The sequence below is a fragment of the Leguminivora glycinivorella genome, chromosome 7, assembly GCF_023078275.1.
Source record: "Leguminivora glycinivorella isolate SPB_JAAS2020 chromosome 7, LegGlyc_1.1, whole genome shotgun sequence".
NCBI lineage: Eukaryota > Metazoa > Arthropoda > Insecta > Lepidoptera > Tortricidae > Leguminivora > Leguminivora glycinivorella.
In genome coordinates this window covers 21844006-21864087 of record NC_062977.1, presented here as the reverse complement: position 1 = coordinate 21864087, position 20082 = coordinate 21844006, and the positions used below count along the sequence as shown (strand labels likewise).

At 35.4% G+C, this 20082-nt stretch overlaps 1 protein-coding gene across 1 annotated transcript; it reads right to left on the bottom strand.

Annotated features, from left to right (window-relative positions):
- Positions 1-10234: 10234 nt before the first annotated feature.
- LOC125228082 lies at positions 10235-19687 on the bottom strand. The gene is made up of 2 exons (XM_048132531.1): positions 19571-19687; positions 10235-11380 (listed from the first exon to the last, which is right to left on the bottom strand). The coding sequence occupies exons 1-2, from the start codon at positions 19685-19687 to the stop codon at positions 10235-10237; spliced, it is 1263 nt and encodes a 420-aa protein (XP_047988488.1).
- Positions 19688-20082: the final 395 nt, after the last annotated feature.

Below are 20082 nucleotides of genomic sequence, written 5' to 3'. Positions count from 1 at the left end.
CATCTACTATACATTATCCGTCGTCGCGGTAGTGAATGAAATACATTGTTTGATACAGAAATCATGGACAAATTCATGTGAATTTTTTATTAATTTTACTTAAATGTGCGTGCCAAATTTTGTGTACAGACACAGAGCCGTCATATTTCGCCCATTTTTAGTTGACATTGTCATCAGTGACATTTGGCTCTTGACAAGTAATTATTTAAAGATATTGGTTTAGTTAACTCAAGCAGACTCAGAAATAATGACGCATTTTGTCAACAAAGATACATATCGTGTATTTCGACACTGCTAAGTAAATCGAAATGGCGTCTCGGTCAAACGACCGACTATGATGCAGAAGATCGTGGGTTCGAGTCCGAAGTTTTTTTTAATCATTTGAACTTTTATGGATTAATTAAGTATTTTTTATTTTTTTAATGGAATATTTGACTATTACTATATTGCTTTCCTATTTTTTATTTTCATACAAAAATACAATACAATCCTTTATTATGCCTTTGTTTATAAAATAAAATATTACACGTCTGGTATAATACATTATACATAGGTCATAGTGTGGGCATAGTATTAGTAATGTGCTGTACTCCTTGCATTTACTGAGCTGGTTGACCTATGTTGTTGTTGTGTGAATGTTTTTCTTCAACAACTAAATGGTTATACATATACAAGAATATAATAGCAAGAATATGGGTAGCTTTTGCACATTGTAATTTTTTCTCAGTCACCCGTTGACCACGAACGCTGTAAAGTGTTCGAAACGTCGGGATGAATTTTAAACTCATTATACGCGATTTAATCCGTTTTCATAGTTTTTATTTCATGAGTAACTATCGCGGTAACTGAAGACTAACTAAATGGTTACAAATAATAATTATCATCAAATTATCATCAACATAATCTGGACCAGGCAGGCAATTAATATAGTCGCGCGATAAATGATAAAACATCTGGCCGTCCCTATAATCGCACTTACTAATAGTGCGACAGGGACGGCCTGATATTTTATCGTCTATCGCGCGACCATGCTACCCGATCTGTACTAGCTTTTGCCCGCGGCTTCGCTTGCGTTAGAAAGAGACAAAAGTAGCCTATGTCACTCTCCATCCCTTCAACTAACTCCCCTTAAATAATCACGTCAATTCGTCGCTCCAGTTTTGCCGTGAAAGACGGACAAACAAACAGACACATACCCTTTCCCATTTGTAATATTAGTATGGATTTGACATTATTATTTATATTTAAATAATTATATATGTATAGCCTAATTTCGTCGGTAACAGCGTGTTATGTAATGGCGTCGTTGGTGATCAGTCGCCTGTCACGCCGTGAAACTGCGTTCGAATCCCAGGATTCTATAAACTTTTTGTATTTTTTTGGATATAAGTTTCGTATTTTTTATTGACCGAGCAAGAATAGAGAGCCGAAGGTATCAATTTTATCTTAGAGAACATATTGATTTTTTTATTGTCATTTTCATTTTCTATTTATTAAGTTGAGATATAAAACACAACTTTTAATACCCTCGCTAAATATAATATTTAAATAAAACAAAAAATAGTGTCTCATAGTGTTGTGTTCCTGCCGGTGAGTAAGGCTGCCAGAGCTCAACGAGGGTGCGGGGTGCTGACGACGGGAGGACTTACGGAACTAATTTGTTCCGTCTATTGTCCTTTGAGTCGTCGGCAACCCAAACCCTCCTTTGAACTTGTACACTCCTTTTTGCTGTGCACACACAGCAAAGGGGAGTGTACAAGTTTCTAATGGGGCGGCAACGCGCATGCAACACTCTTTGAGTTGCAGACGTCCATAGGTTACGGTGACAGCTTTCCATCAGGCGGACCGTATGCTTGTTTGCCACCGACGTAGTATTAAATAATTTTTAAGAAAAAAAAAACCGCCTTCCTTTGGGGTTCTGGTGATAAATACTTTCAAATGTTGGATTATGTTATCAATTCGTCTGTATATTTTTTAATGTTTGTTATTCGATATCTCCGTCATTTCTGAACCAATTTTGAAATCTGGATGATTCTGAAGTACTTACAGATGAGAATGATTATCAGAACGGAACTCTAACCAGAGGCGGCTCACTCTTCATCAGCAGTTCCACTGCACCAAATGTCACTGTTCTGGACGTAAGTGCATGCTGTTCTTATAAAAATAGCAAAGTCACTATAAGTGTGCCGTTCAGATTTGAGGAGTTCCGTTCTGACCATCATCAGCAGTTCCACTGCACCAAATGTCACTGTTCTGGACGTAAGTGCATGCTGTTCTTATAAAAATACCAAACCCATATAACCATAATCGGTCGCCGTTCCTACGCAAATCCTCCTATTTTGTGTACACACAGGTCTTCGGGTCTCAATGCTTAGTCGCAGTACGGTCGACGTTTAGTCGCGGCGACCCAAATGGGGACGATTGGTAACAGGCACAAATGGTCACAGAAGTGACAGAAGTGTGCACTACGCGTGCACACATTGTTACCGTTTGGCGACTACTTTCCCAAAATCATTCGTTCATTTCATTATTTTCAAATGGCGACTGTCAGAGACGTCAAAGTAAAAAAGAAATAAAATCATTTGACATTAAAATGTAATGGCGTAAGAATTTGTTAAAGATAAATATTGTTTGCATTTGTAATATAATGTGGGCTAATTACCATGGCCAATTAAATTGCTCGAGTGATTTCATAAAATAAGTCTAAATTTATCAACGCGCCATCGATTTACCTCAGTTTAACCAGTAATAATATTATTGACTACTCGGTGTTTGCGTGTTATGTATATTGATTGGTGAAGTTTTAGTGCTCCGGTGCATATACTATACTGAAATAATAAAAATAATGCCTAGAAAACCAATAAAGTTGTTAAAATATGGATTAAGACGGTAATATTCCATGTAAAAAACAGTCGCCAAACGGTCACCAAACTGTCGACAAACGGTCGCAAAATGGTCGCAGCGTACACGCGTGACCGAAAGCAGTGAATATTTATTAATATTTTTTTCCAGGTATCCTCAAACTTTATAAACAATTAAATATGCCGTCGTACTCAGTTGCCCTCACTAAAGAAGATTAAAAAAAATTGTAACGTGCGTACCGAGCTGCTGGGTTGTAAAGGATCGGGGATCATATTATTATGGTCTTCTATAGAGCAACTAGTATTTTGCGGCATTTCACAATTGACACTTGTTGAAGTAGTCGTCATTAATATTACTATCAACATTAATTTCAGCGATCTGTACTTCTTTTGTCAAGATTTTTGTATAGATAAGTGTCTACAAATTTGTAATGTTAAAGAGACATAAATAAAACGTAGTAGAGTAAATAATGTGTTTTTTTTGTAACCCAAACAAAATACTTGTAGATACGAGTGCGGAAAAGAAGAAAATCGATACGAGTAGCGATATATTAATACACGAACGAAGGGAGTGTTTTAAATCGACACGAGTTGTGAATGTCCTTTTCGCACGTGTATCGTACGACGATTTTCAGTACCTAAATCTAAGCTAAGAGTTTCGACCAGACAAGAAATGAATCATTGCTTGATTTGCTCGCACTACTGCGTTAAAAAAGCAGCATCTGTACTGAAAAAACTATCATTGCGCAACAGAAATTCTATTAATATCACAGTAAATACTCTATTTCATTTGGTTCCTACTTTTATTGTGTAAAGCAACACTACACTTCATTTTTATCAATAAGAATTAAAAATTATATATTTAATACATTAAGTAACTATAAAGTGCTTATCTATTTGTATTATCATTCTGCACTTTTCTTAACTTTCCCACATTTCTATAAAATGTCGAACAGTGCTTAAATGGTCGTCGTCGTTTATTATTATTTAATTCGCTCATATTTAAATGATTCAAAGCAACCAGTCCACAACTTCACAAGATAGTTTGAGAAACCTTCGTATTTCAGATTGTCATTTGCGGATACAGTGGTTTAGGAGCAGTTCGGTAATCAGACCTACACATGTGTGTACAAATTCTGACAATGTCACTGTCAGAAACCGTTCTGACAGTGACAATGACAGCCCCAAATTCGTCCACATGTTGTTACCGTTATGTGTGCAAACGTCGACTAATAAAGTGTCGTTAAAAGTCATTCTGACAGTGACATTGACAGCCACAAATTCGTACACATTTTGTTACCGTAACGAGTGCACACGACGACTACATTTTGTTATTGTATCAATACGGTCGCATTGTTCGCACGACGTTACCACGCGTTATGTCACATTTGACAGTTAGTTACTGATTTGAAGATTTTGCGACTGAAATGGTTGTATGGGAAGTCACTATAAGTGTGCCGTTCAGATTTGAGGAGTTCCATTCTGACCATCATCAGGAGTTCCACTGCACCAAATGTCACTGTTCCGTACGTAAATGGATGCTGTTCCTTTAAAAACACAAAATTCACCATATTTATGCCTTTCAGATTTGAGGAGTTCCCTCGATTTCTCCAGGATCCCATCATCAGAACTGGGTTCTGAGAAAAATGGGACCAATCTGTATGCATATACATTCAAACAAAAAAAAATTTTCTAAATCGGTCCAGTAACGACGGAGATATCGAGGAACAAACATTAAAAAAAATAAAAAATACAGACGAATTGAAAACCCCTTCCTTTGAGATTTGGAAGGCGGTTAAAAAAAAAAAGAGAAAAAGTCCTGGATTCGAACCCAGTACTTCCATGCAAATCATGCGATGGCACGTATTTACCGCAAGGCTATTTAAACAAGCTGTCGCCGCGTGAAATTTTCGACTAGAAGGGATACAAAAACACTGTTTGTATGTGTGAGTGGTACTTAAAATAGTGTAAAATAGTAAATTTATCTACATTGATGGGATTAACGTTACAATGAGAAGTTGAATGTTTGTTGTAATACGTCAACTTTAATATTAAATGTTCGCGAAGCATAATTGAAAGTATATAAATGCCTGTACGACTCCACAAAAAAAATAAGACTGGTAATTTGCAGATTAACGCCATCTAACGCAGCCTGAGCTTCGGGTAACCTAGGCGAGCCACCTTAACAACTTTCACTAATTTGGGGTCCCAATTTTTGAAAATGCCCTTATAGTCCTTATGTTTAGTGTCCTATTAGGAACGTTATCTATTACCAGAGAAGTCACAATCGTTGACGATACGTGCCGGTCGCAACGCAGTCTGGCTCTGTCGCGTCACTACAGAAGGGTCGTAGGTAGAGCTAGAGTGTGGCTAATGAAATATTGCCCCAACTTTTGGCGGGAAATTCAAAAAATCTAGGGCTCCTACTATACCAAGTGTGACCAGCCCTAGTATTTTTTGAATTTCCCGCCAAAAGTTGGGGCAATATTTCATTAGCCACACTCTAGTTACGATACGCTTACAAAGCGTAAGCCATTGCGACATTGGCTAGGTACCCTGGACACACATTTTTATCAATCTTTGTCACTTATGTGCTTGTTAAAAGCGACCTACATAGGCTCAATAGATTTAATAGTACATTATGATACAAGTGCGTAAAAAAGGAAGTTCGAAACGAGTGGCGATAAATTAAAACACGACCGAAGGGAGTGTTTTAAATCGACACGAGTTACGAATTTCCTTTTCGCACGTGTATTGTACGAAGTTTTTCAGTACAAATGGGCTCTCCGAAATTTCGACCGGATATACATATATCACATCTCGCACTAGTGCGTAAAAAAAAAACCATCTGTACTGAAAATAGTATAGCATATAAAAAAACCGTTAAAATACCACCTTAATAAGTTTGAACGCAATTATGCCCTAATGTTAGTAACTCTAAAACATGTTATTGTTACATCATGAAAATATTTATTAGTAATCGTAGCTTTTTCATAAAATCGGTGATAAATTAGAGTATTGTACGACCATGGCCGCTTGGCAATAATGTATGGATTAATTCGGGTGATATATTCACCAAAATGGCGTTTAATAAAGTCAACGTTAGATAGTAATAAGCCTAGATTGTTAAATATTAAATACATTTGTGCGCTCAGTAGGTATTCATATACTTACTTTCTTTAAAAAATGACTGAAAGAAACAGTTTAAATAAAAAAAAATGTTTTTTTTTTAATTTAAACTGTTTCTTTTAAGAAAATTACAAAAACCTTAAGAACTAAGATGCGCCACAGAAACTTGTAAGATGTTTATGCGTGGTGCAAATGTATCATCGTATGTCCCGTATGTGAAGATTTTTTTTTTTACAACAGCCAATTACTTTAAGTACCTACATTTTTATGTAATGATCATTTAAAATAGATACATTGTAGTAAGAGGAGCCCTAAAAAGAGACCTCGTGAATTGAACAATAAAAATTATTAATAATTCTTCATAAAAGCAAGACGTATATGACCTATTGGGTGAACAAATGTATTGTCTTATTGGTAGCTGTAGCTATGCAAAAAACGTGTTCTTATTAAGCCTTGTTTAAAAAAAAACAAAATTTGTGTTGTGGTATGCTAGTCATTGTAAAAAATATTTCGAAGTAAGGACGCTAAGCACGAAGAATCTCGTACATTGACCCCGCCTGTTTTTATTAGGGCTCCCGGTCGTGACCGTGTATCGTGAACACGTAGCCGTACGCACGTTGCCGTGATACACGGCAACGGATTTCTGGTTCGTTCGTCACGTGAAAATAAATCACGTGAAATTAGGGTACGTACGTTCGTAGATCCGTACGTACGTACGTACGAATTCACGTGACACGCCCGTTCGGTCCGCCAGCGGCGTTTCATGAGAGAAGATAAGATCGGATGCAGTCTCTATAAGTTATGAATAAAAATGTAGGTATCGTGAGGTTATATCTTAATTACTTTTGAATTAAAATTTATATTCAATACTGCGGTTTTTCAAATATTAATATGTAAGTTTCCGATAGGCTTAATTTAGAAGTGGTTATTAAAATACCAACGATATGGGCAGTTAACCTTTTGTAAGGGCAACTGCTAGATTTGGTAACCGTTTCAGATAAAGTTTCCTTCCAGTCATTTGAGTTTTTTACTCTATCCAAAGGTTTTCAACAGTTATAATTCTAAATTCGACTTATTATTAAATAACCACTGTTAGCATTGTCTCTACGCTACAACCGACGCTTCGAGTACAAATTCAAAAAATGCTTATACTTTCACTAAAATATTACTTTTATGTTTAGTAAAATGGCACTATACCATGACTATACCTTATCCTTTGTTAAGCTTATCTGTTGAGTGGTTGAAAAATACCATGCGTTAACGTGGTAATATGGGCTTATCCGTGCACCGTGATTAGGGTATGCAAAAACCGGTTAACTTAAAAAACCGGTTAATAACCGAGACTTTTCCTTCAAAACCGGTTAACCGGGTATTAACCGGTTTTGAGGATTTTTAGTAAATGGCCCTACTACGCAATAATTACCATTACCTTTAAGAATTCTGATGTTGATGATATCGTAGCAGGTATTATTTGCACGATGAAGATCATTTTTATCCAGTTTTTAGAAATTTGGTAAATGCGGAAATTGCTAAAAAAGGCTTGTGTGGTTTGAATGTCTACAGCTCCCAGAGCCCCTAGTAATACAAGCAATTGATGTAAGAAAACCAAGATCTCCATTTTACCTTTCTTTTAAAAAATATAGTTTGAAATATACGGTAGACTCCCGTTACAACGACGCTCAAGGGACCGCTGATATTACGTCGTACTAACCGGATGTCGTACAAAACGAATTTCATTTCTTTTAATTAAAAGTAATATTTACATCTCTATTATACTAAAACATTTCAATCAATAGGTTTATTTACAGGGTATTATTATCATAGTATTAATACCTTATTTTATTGTGACTTGTTTAGTTAGAAAAGTCCTTTTTAGTATGCGTACTTGCTCATCATTTGTAAGTAAAGCTAGTTTATACGCAATCGAAAAATACAAATTGGGTTCTATTTAGCTTATAAGATTAGACCCGAGGCGAACAAATTGTTAAAATTTTAAAAACAATACTTCAAAAAGTTACATGGCCACAATGTAATCTTGCTACTTGTTGTAGGCAAGACAGGGGGCCGTGCTCGGGTGGAAGTAGCTTTGTTTCCTCAATTTACTAGTAAAACTAAAAACGTTGTCGCTCGTCGTTGCAACCGGACTTGACGGACGGATTCTGTGTAAAATGTGTCGTAAAAAGCGGCTGGTCGTTAAAATCGGAGTCGTAATAAACGGATGTACTTTCATACTATCACATACGAAAATCAAATAAATACCTGTGCTTATGTCGTTGTAAGAGGTTGGACGTTAGGTCTATGCGGAGTCGTAATATACTAACCGGACTCTACTGTATTGTATAAAATGTATAATTGAGTAGACTCGGGACTAATTTTTAAAATAAAATCATTACAGATAATAATGTTGTCAATGAAAAGTAATGAATAAATCTTTATTATTACAAAACATTAAGTAATTACGTATTTTTGAACCTTTTAATGCCTAATTTTCCAAATTTTGAAAAATAATTACAGTTTCGGTTATTAACCGGTTAGAGACTATAAAAACCGGTTTTTAACAGAGGCCAAAAAGTCTCGGTTAACCGGTTAACCGGTTTGCACACCCTAGTAACGTAACACAGGTTGACATTTACCATACAGGTATATAGTGTAAGGCATCGGACAGTTTGCTAGTTTTAATTTCAATAAAATCGGAAACAGAATTACGCCATAAATCACTTAATCTTCTCTTATAAAATAAACTCCCCAGCCGCATCTGTCTGTGTGTTCGTGATAAACTCAAAAACTACTGAACGGGTTTTCATATGGTTTTCACTTATGAATAGAGTAATTCTTGAGGAAAGTTTAGGTATATAATTTGTTAAAGTTTTGTTTGAATTGGTTGAAATATGACGATATTTTTTAATCGAGTTGGACAAAATCCCGCTGGCTGAGAGCTTTAATCGAAAACGCTGCCGAAACCGTTTGAGCTATATAAAAATAATGTATTGGAAAATTGTGTCTCTCTAATAGGTCTACAAAAAAGTCCGCGATGGCATATGTCTATCTTTTACGGATAACTTATTATAACAATTTTTATCATAATCCCCGTGCGTAGCCGGGGAGGGCCGCTAGTTATATGTATTGTATAAAAATCGAAGCAAAACATAAATATAAGTTTAATTCATATGTAAAAAAACTTTCGTCCAGTATTAAGTCTATAGGTATTAAGTGATAATTCAATAATAGTCATGATTTGGTTTTCTCCCGGGCGAGTTGAATCTACAAAACGTACGATAAGTACCCAACGGAACCGCCACCCGAAGCTCTGCACACGAACTTAGTTCGGGCGGCGGCGTGTCACGGCCCGCGGCGTGTCACGTGAATCCGGGCGCTAAGGCAAGTACGTACGTACGTGCGTACGAGGTACGTACCTTGCCGTGTTCGTGAAATTCGTGATCTTAGTACCGCCGGTGTTAAGATCACGTAGCTACGGTTCGGCGTGAATCACGTGTATCCAGAGCCCTAGTTTTTATTGCTGTATGCAATACTATGCGTCAACATTACTGCGAGCGAGACAGCTATATAATTGTGTGCGTGCGAGAGAGATAGGAGATAGAGGGTCAAAGTACGATATTTTGCTCCGTTATCATCTTTACTTTAATCATATTTTTGACTTCTGTGTGCTTTGAGAACTGGTTTGATATTTATTGGTAAACATTTTCTGTCAAGTATAACATGGTTGGTTTGAAAACTATGTGCAATAAGTCATACGGCAAAAATGTTTAAATGTTGATGCTATGCCAAAGTTTTTGTGATCGCTTTTACATATTAATATATTGAGTTTGTTTGTGATATTTTAAAGTAAGTAATTTTTAGCAAGTTGTATTTTTTAATTTAGATTATTATTGTTCTAAAATAGGCCTCATAGTTTGATATTCGTAATATGTATTTTAGCCCGTGATAAAATCAATTTAGCATAATAGAGTCATATTTATTATATGTTGAGTTATATTATATACAATTTAGATAGGTAGTTATTAAAGATACATTTGCTTTCTTGTTTATAAGATGTTTATTGGTAACAGATACTGTAAATAATAATGACCTCGGTACTGTAAAAAGTCCTTAAAGATCGTATCAATAATATTGTCATTATTATTGACAGTATCTAACCTTTGAGTCTTGTCATTACAATTACGTCTAATGTCTTTAAATATTATAATTATTATAAATTAAATAATGAATTAAACAATTAGTATTATTCACACATTAAAATCTAAATCATCCCATGTACCCGGTAGTTGAAAATTATTCCAAAAGTTATCCTGAAGTATGTTTAATCCAGGATCATATTCGCTGGGGCTTATTTCTCTGACATATCTTAGGTTTTCAACCCACGATAGATCATTTTCAACGTTTTCGTTATATATCTCATGAACCTTTTCGTGTTTCTTAGGCTTTTTGATATTTTTTGGATTCTTTTCTTTACCGTTATAATCTACAACACGTTTAGAGCTCATTGTAATATCTAGACAGGTTTGAGTTACGCTATCTACTTTAGATTCTTTATTTTTCTTCGTTCTCCGTTTTTTGAGTTTGTTATCATTTTTATTTGTTACTTTTTTCCCTTTATCAGTATCTCCTTTAAATTCAGTTGGCTTCATAGTTACGTCCACTGCAGTTTTTGATTGACTTATCATTAATTTTGGGTCGGCAATTTTATTAGAAGTTATACCTGATAAAGGTGTGTTTATTTGATAATCTTTATCAATATTACTAGTAGTGCGAGTTGTAGCATTAATTTCATCTTGGACAACCATTTTAACTTTGTGTATATCTTTTTCTTTAGATGTCTCATTTGTAACATCATTATCGTAATTATCTAAGATACTCTGTGAACAATTATTGTCGTCACATTGAATTTCACTACCTACATTATCTTGTAAAGTCATGGTTGACATTCCAGTATTGACACGTTCAATAGAAACAAGTTGCTCGTTACATTCTCCTTGAATATCCTCTTCATCAGTGTCATTTGTAATATCGATTACATCAATATTTCCATCGTTACTTTTAGCGTATGTCGAATGTCTTACTTGAGATTTATTCGCTGTGTTGATCTGTTCATTAGAATCTTTATCTTTATGAGTGGCATCATCATTTGCAGCATTAGTTATATCCATTTCTTTGTTAATAACGTCATCGTCTGTAACATTAGTTATATTTAAATCCTCGATGTTGTTTTGCTCAGAATCTATATTTCTGTCTTCATCAGGTAAAGAATAGACGGGCGAAGCGGACCCTGCGATCTGATTCGTCATTTGAAAAGATTGGTTGTGCGAGTTGGTGTGGTATTCGGCATCTTCGTTAAGAATAAGATTCATAAATCGAGTGAGTTTTTCGATTACCTGAAATGAGGAAACAGTTTTTCTACTAAACTCTTGACGAGAATAAACTAGCAATTTAAATTTGTCAAATTTGGACATATTGTTTGGAGATATTTATATACCTACAGCATTTTTCTGTGTGCTGCCCCGTATGATAACTGGCCGGAACTGGTTGTGACCGTCCACCCCACAGTACGAGTACTTATAGTTAGAGGACCCCACAGTTGTTTAACCAACGTTGGAGCTAGAGATGGGTAGGGGTGAGTAAATACTGAGTATTTACCCGTAATTTACTCAAAGCACCGAGTAAATACTCGTATTTACTCATTTGGGTGAGTAGAAACTTGTAGTGTGTGTACTACACCTTACCCACACACGTGTATTCGTCTACTATATAAGATGTCACTTATGTTATTCTACACATTATAGACCTATACTCCAAGTCTGTTGTATCATTCAACGTCCCACATCACATGGCGATCCTGCCAGTGCGGCCTTGTGCTGCACTGGCGGCGCGCCGCGCCGCGCCATTGCAACCAAGGCCAAGGATATTATAATTTAAAAAAAAATATTGAAGGACACTTTTTGGATTATTATAATACTTCAGTGTGGACTATTGAAATTTATATTTTCGGTGAATTTGGTTGGTGAAACTTTCTCATTTAAAAAAAAAAGTTAAAAAAATCGGTGACTTCGGACGCATTACTTACAGTGTAAATTCAGTGTTCAATTCCAGACGAGAAATAAAGTTCGTAGACTTCGTTAAGAAGTCATGTTAACAAAACTTTTTTGATGATAAGTACGAACGTAAGTGATATAAACTGGCTCGATTTAAACACAGTGAAATAAGGGATAAAAGAATGGTATGCAGCAGGGGGTTGTCGGTGTCGTGATGTCGCTGGACGCAGAAGCTGGCACAGCCAGTATATTCCGGCATTGCCAGCACAGGATGGATTGCTCATGGCCTTGGCTCAGGTCCTGGGCAGGCGAGTAGCGAGGACAATACAACGTTAATGTGTAAAAGTGTGTATTAAAAGTAAAATAGTGAACAATTTGTGTCTTATATGTAAAGGACATCGAATTATGTCTAATATTTACTAAGTTTTGTTAGGTAAGTGATATAATCAAGAATAGTTACAAAAAATGTACGAATTAGGCAGTGGATTCAGATTTTTTTTTAAGTGACCCATATAAAATTCCGTTTTATAACGAAATTAATGTAATGTGTGTGTTAAAAAAAAAAACTTTTTAAATTTGTTGATTTGATATACAAGAACAATTTTATTATAGGGACATACTTTCATTCTTTATGCATTATGGCGCATGACGGCGGCGCGTGTACTCCTTTTATGGATCGGCAGGCGCCGTCTGTTATTTCAGCTCACATTACATAGTTGTCAGGTCATAGATTGGTTAAAGTATATTAGTAATACAATTAAATGTTAAAGTAATCGATAGGTACATTTCAGATTTAAACATATTGAAGTAGGTCAAAATAATAAAGTTACTTAAAATAAATAAGTTAATGTTATTTTTACGTGTTTTTTTACGAATAAGCAAGTTGTTTTTGTATCGGACTAGACTTTCTTTTACACGGTTCAGACAAAATATAAAAAAAAAAAATTAATAAATATTGAGCTTATTGACAACACTTTTATATAAAAGCGAGATATTGTAAAGGTCGGAATTTTTTTGTGAGAAGTACAGGTAAGTGCTAAAGAGTTAACGTCGGTTTTAAATGAATGATTTTGAAAGGTTTGGAAAGTGAAATAATGATTCGTTTGGTCTTAAAATGGAATGGAAAACAAAAATATTTAAGTTTTTCTAAGGACACCTGGCCTGATCAACTAGGAGTTGCGGAAAATCTTATATGTTGATGTTTTCGTGGTGTAGAATTGCGTGATTGGGGTTTGAACGTTTTGATTTTGTAAGAATGAAATGTGAAAGAAATTGCGTAAAATAAAATATACCTATCGCAACAACAATGACCCGAGAGGCGGTGTTGTGCGACTAGGTTAACAAGGGTACGCCAGGGTACAAGGCAGGCTAGGGAATCCTTGGAGATCTGATCATGATTCGGTCGAGTACCAATCGTGAAGACTCCTTGGACACATGGAAGGTTATTATGTAAGGAAGTGTTAAAAGAACTGCCTGTATGAGAAATATATTGTATGTGTGCGCGCTTAAAAAAAAAATATCCTTGTACCCTGAGCAAATAAATATGTTGTTATTGATAGGTCGGCCGACCACGAATGCAAGCGTTGCGTACCCTTGACCCTTGATTTAAGTGAAGCATTGAAGATGCCACTTTATGACGATATTTAATGTTGAATAAAATTAATATGATACATGTACTCTTAACTATAGACGCGTCATACTAAAATACAAATGTAAAACAATGAATACAAGTTACAAATAAACTTAAATAATATCAAATGTAATAAATGGTACCAAGGACAAAAACATGTATTGTAATACATACTTGACATGCGACTCGTAGTGTATTGACGAATGCACTACGGCATTTAAAAATGTGATTATTACTAATTAGAGAGAATTATACATTTAGTTATGTAGTAAATAAATTTGTCTTATCGTGTTAACTTGTAAGTTGCAATTGTTTGTTTTTCTAATTACGGTTGTGTAAATTACATATATTATTTTTACGAATAGCTATAAAAAAAAAAATTCGTTGTTTCAACTTTATGACTGTAGCTATATTATTATTTTTTTGTTTTATTTCGTCAAAAAAAAAAACAGTCTTTTATATAATTGTATTTTTTTTAAACTGGATCTGAAACTAAATGATGTTTTTTTCTCTAAAAAAAAAAAAAACTGGTTTTTCTTTTTGTGTTGGTGTATTTTTGGTTTATATTGAACAGATTCTTTATATTATAGAATATTTTACTATACTTTGTTAAACACTATTTTTATATCGTAGTTATCTTTGGATCCAATTACACTCTTATAACAAAGGTATCAAAGTATAATTATTTTACCAAAAAAAAATGATTAACTTTTGAAAACTTATTTTAATCATTTTTTTTTCATCAAGAAGGGAGGTGTAGTGTGTGTACTACACCTTACCCACACACGTGTATTCGTCTACTATATAAGATGTCACTTATGTTATTCTACACATTATAGACCTATACTCCAAGTCTGTTGTATCATTCAACGTCCCACATCACAAACTGTTACCTAAAAATAATTTATAAAATGAGATTTAAGTACTTAGTCGTGTTTATTTTAACTGTGTGGACATGTTTAAATGAGATTTATATTATTAGAAGCTTATGGGAGTCTTAGTTTGTCGAAAAAGAGGTAATTATTGTGAGAAAAAAATAGTGATAATGTTTAGTTAGCAGTTCTGTTTTAAAAAAGCAGGTATTTACAGTAAAAGTATGAAACTTAAATTAAATTGATGTTCTAGATAACGGCATGACGTTCGGAAGTGATTGTTAATGTGGCACTTACGACCTTTTATTAAGAGCGTTATGACATTTCGGCGTCGGGCGAAATTAGGTATTTTACCCGCCGCGCGAGCCCAATATGCCGACCCTTTCTAGCACGTCTTATCACTCGCTCGCACTACAATAATGGACAAAACAATCTTGATCCTTTCTATGGAATTTTGATAACAACCACAATCTACTATTTCGATATAAACTTTTGGTTTCTAATAAACATTATTTTGTACGAAAATACGAGAATATAGCGCGAAATAATATCAATTATGTTAAAATTTATTTAAAAAATTAAAGTAATAATTATAAAAGTAGATCCCATCCCAAATATTTGCTTTTGTTATATGATAAGTATTAGAGTAAAGTATAATTATATTAATATGATGATAAAATAAGACAAATACAATTCTAATTACTTCAAGGTGGTGCTCAGGGTCTGATGATGGAGCCAGATGGTGGTCACCAATACCAATGAACAATATGACTATACAACTTCGTGGTTTACATGTCATTCTAGCATTTTCACTTTCACATTTCAAGTGCATATACCACGAGTATAGGTTTTCGGGTGTGCTGATTTAAAAATTAATGACCGATTTGGAATCTGACATTGCTGACTGTCACTTTGACACAAAAGTCGTCATGGGTGTCGTAAAATAGGTTTTAGGGGTGCTGATTCCAAAATTAATGGCCAATGTGGAATCTGACATTTCTGACTGTCACTTTGACACAAAAGTCGTCATGGGTGTCGTCAAATAGGTTTGCGGGGGTGCTGATTCCAAAATTAATGAACAATGTGGAATCTGACATTGCTGACTGTCACTTTGACACAAAAGTCGTCATGGGTGTCGTAAAATAGGTTTTAGGGGTGCTGATTCCAAAATTAATGACCAATGTGGAATCTGACATTGCTGACTGTCACTTTGACACAAAAGTCGTCATGGGTGTCGTCAAATAGGTTTGCGGGGGTGCTGATTCCAAAATTAATGAACAATGTGGAATCTGACATTGCTGACTGTCACTTTGACACAAAAGTCGTCATGGGTGTCGTAAAATTGGTTTTAGGGGGTGCTGATTCCAAAATTAATGACCAATGTGGAATCTAACATTGCTGACTGCCACTTTTACACAAAAGTCATCATGGGTGTCGTAAAATAGGTTTTAGGGGTGCTGATTCCAAAAATAATGACTAATGTGGAATCTAACATTGCTGACTGTCACTTTGACACAAAAGTCGTCATGGGTGTCGTCAAATAGGTTTCGGAGGTGCTGATTTGAAAATTAATGACCGATTTGGAATCTTGACATTGCTGACTGTCACTTTGACACAAAAGTCGTCATGGGTGTCTTCAAAAAGGTTTCCGGGGTGCTGATTCCAAAATTAACGACTATTTTGGAATCTCACAGTGCTAATTGTAATTTTGACACAAAAGGAATCATGGGTGTAGTCAAATAGTTTTTAGGGGGCACTGATTCCAAAATTAATGAAATGATTTAAAAAGTAATGACCGATTTGGAACCTGACATTGCACAGTACCCCTGGAAAGGAAACCTATTTGACGACACCCATAACGACTTTTATGTCAAAGTGACAGTCAGCAATGTCAGATTCCAAATTGATCATTAATATTGAGATCAGTACCCATGAAAACCTATTTGAAGACACCCATGATCACTTTTGTGTCAAAGTGACAGTCAACAGTGTCAGATTCCAAATTGGTCATTAGTTTTCAAACACCTCCGGATACCTATTTGACGACACCCATGACGACTTTTGTGTCAAAGTGACAATCAGCAATGTCAGATTCCAAATTGGTCACTAATTTTGGAATCAGCACCCCCTAAAACCTATTTTACGACACCCATGACGACTTTTGTGTCAAAGTGACAGTCAGCAATGTCAGATTGAACATTGGTCATTAATTTTGGAATCAGCACCCCTAAAACCTATTTTACGACACCCATGACGACTTTTGTGTCAGAGTGACAGTCAGCAATGTCAGATTGAACATTGGTCATTAATTTTGGAATCAGCACCCCCTAAAACCTATTTTACGACACCCATGACGACTTTTGTGTCAGAGTGACAGTCAGCAATGTCAGATTGAACATTGGTCATTAATTTTGGAATCAGCACCCCTAAAACCTATTTTACGACACCCATGACGACTTTTGTGTCAAAGTGACAGTCAGCAATGTCAGATTCCACATTGGTCATTAATTTTGGAATCAGCACCCCCTAAAACCTATTTTACGACACCCATGACGACTTTTGTGTCAAAGTGACAGTCAGCAATGTCAGATTCCAAATTGGTCATTAATTTTGGAATCAGCACCCCCTAAAACCTATTTTACGACACCCATGACGACTTTTGTGTCAGAGTGACAGTCAGCAATGTCAGATTGAACATTAGTCATTAATTTTGGAATCAGCACCTCCTAAAACCTATTTTACGACACCCATGACGACTTTTGTGTCAAAGTGACAGTCAGCAATGTCAGATTCCACATTGGTCATTAATTTTGGAATCAGCACCTCCTAAAACCTATTTTACGACACCCATGACGACTTTTGTGTCAAAGTGACAGTCAGCAATGTCAGATTCCAAATTGGTCATTCATTTTGGAATCAGCACCCCTAAAACCTATTTTACGACACCCATGACGACTTTTGTGTCAGAGTGACAGTCAGCAATGTCAGATTGAACATTAGTCATTAATTTTGGAATCAGCACCTCCTAAAACCTATTTTACGACACCCATGACGACTTTTGTGTCAAAGTGACAGTCAGCAATCTGAGGTACTACATATTCGTAATCTGAAAGTAATCAAGTCAATAATTTCAGTTATTTTGAATCGACTATGATTTCGAATTAGTGGTAATAGTAATGATTGTATAGATGATTAGTGATTCCTTTACATGTAATGGTAATTTACCGTTTCACTTGATTACATTACAAGTAATCTGACACCCAGTAGTGTCAGATTACAAAGTAAAATCAAGTAATCGTGTAATCCGGAATCGATTACGATTTCCCCATCTCTGGGTTTAGTTATATGGTTCATTGGTACTGGTGACCACCATCTGGCTCCATCATCAGACCCTGAGTACCACCTCTTGTCAAAGGTCTTGTTGAGACGAACCCAACGAGCCTAAACACGAAGTCGTTTACTTACATGGTTCACTGGTACTGGTGACCACCTTCTGGCTCCATCATCAGATCCCGAGTACCATCTTGATGTGTCTTATCATCTTGACCGTATTGTAATTTTCACATTTTTATCATCACAACGTTGTAATACTTTAACATTTAAACATAACAAAGTATTACAAAAGCAAATATTTACGGATCTAGGATCAAATTCGTTGGTCGCTGTTTACACACACACAATGCGAGGATAGCCCGTGTAGAAACAAGGCGTCCGACCCACACAACAATAAATATTCTCGACGTTTGCGATGAAAACTCGGAGACCAAAGCGACATACGTCTTACCTCCTCGAGCTCCGGCGCGGCACTGAAATCGCAGGCGTCCGTCGCCGGTAAAATAGCGACAGGAAGGCTAGTTTTCAAAAAATTGGCAAAAAATCATGATAAAATATTATAACGACAAATGGATAACAGCAGTTTAAGCACATTGTGCAGATTATTTATATACTAAAATAACTTCGATAACATGTAGATTTTCGGAGAAATGATCACTTGTTTCGATGTATTTTCAAGACAAAATTGAGTTCGTTTTACTTTCAATTTCTCAATTTCAAAGGATTAAATGATAAATATTGTTTAATGGGCCTTAAGTACAAGATATTTGGAACTTAAATTTACCTCATTTATGAGAGTGATCTTATCAAATTGTACATAATAAGAGCTCCGAATTCTGTGCTTCACGCGGTTTTTCCTAAACGAGCATCAGAAAAACAATCATTACTAATTGAAAAAGCTTTTTTTTTCATATGTTTTTTATTTAACCGACAGTTAATAAGATGTTCTAACTGAAACAAGTACTTTCACTGTCTTTTAGTATGAGTAAAGTGTACAATTTTGTCGATAAATATTGTGCATTTTACAATATATCGCCTTTTTTTGTCATAGCGCTCTTAAGGATTTTCTAAAGAAAACTCAAAAATGGCTCAGCTGATGACGTTTAAAGTACTAGTTTTGTGTTTTGTGTTATATGGGCAATAATTTGACGGTTTCTGGATATTTTTCCAACTACGAATTCGAAAGTTATAAAGGTATAAACATTATTTCGGCCTTAATTATCGTTTTATTCCAAAAATGTTTATATTATTAAAAACCTTTTTTAGAAACATTCAATTAATTTTTAAATACCTATCAGATGATGTATAACACACTGGTAATTTCTGAATTTTATTTTTATGAAAAATAGTTACATCTATGGAGAGCACGTCTTTAAAATAAAGTTCATATAAATTTGATTACTTAACTTAGTAGCCGATAACAAAATACACCAATATTTCTAATTTGTATTTCCATTTCAGCACGCTAAATAGTTTATACCCACCAATTTGAGTAAAAACGAGTAAATACGGGTATTTTGAGTAAATACTGAGTATTTACACGATATTTACTCTTGAGTATTTACTCACTACCCATCTCTAGTTGGAGCAGCAGCCGTCGACACGCTAGGTTGAACATGGAGCCTGGGTTCGGAGCCTAGGTTGGCCATACAAATAGACCACGTTACTCCATTGTAAACAATTAATAAGAAAACCTACCTGCAACGCTGGGATATTCGTTGGCAGACACCGCAACTTCAAAGTAGCTACCTCTTGGAGGTAGTTCGCAGCGTCCGCGTGTGTTATGAGCTTGTTGTTGTAGATGTGGTCGTCCATTTTCATGCTGATTTGTATTAGTCGCGTTGTTAGAGCGTTCTGAAATAATAGAAAGGAAGTTATATAATCTTACTAGCTTTTGCCCGCGGCTTCGCTCGCGTTAGAAAGAGACAAAAAGTAGCCTATGTCACTCTCCATGCCTTCAACTATCTCCACTTAAAAAATCACGTCAATTGAAAAGACGCCGACGGTCGTGGAAGTCGGACAAGCAAACAGACACACACACTTTCCCATTTATAATATTAGTATGGACTTTATGTGGTACCAATGGTTTACTGACGATTCGCCAAAAAACGTTTCCCAAAGTTTCACATCCCAAACTATTATTCCCAAATTATCATTTCCCAAATAAACGTTTGGCAAAACAACTTATCGCAAATTGACATTTAGCAAAA

Coding starts and splice junctions, on each gene's coding strand:
- LOC125228082 (XM_048132531.1), bottom strand. CDS start 19,687: ATGGACGACCACATCTACAACAACAAGCTCATAACACACGCGGACGCT. Junction 11,381..19,570: donor CGAATATCCCAGCGTTGCAG/GTAGGTTTTCTT, acceptor TCCTCATTTCAG/GTAATCGAAAAACTCACTCG.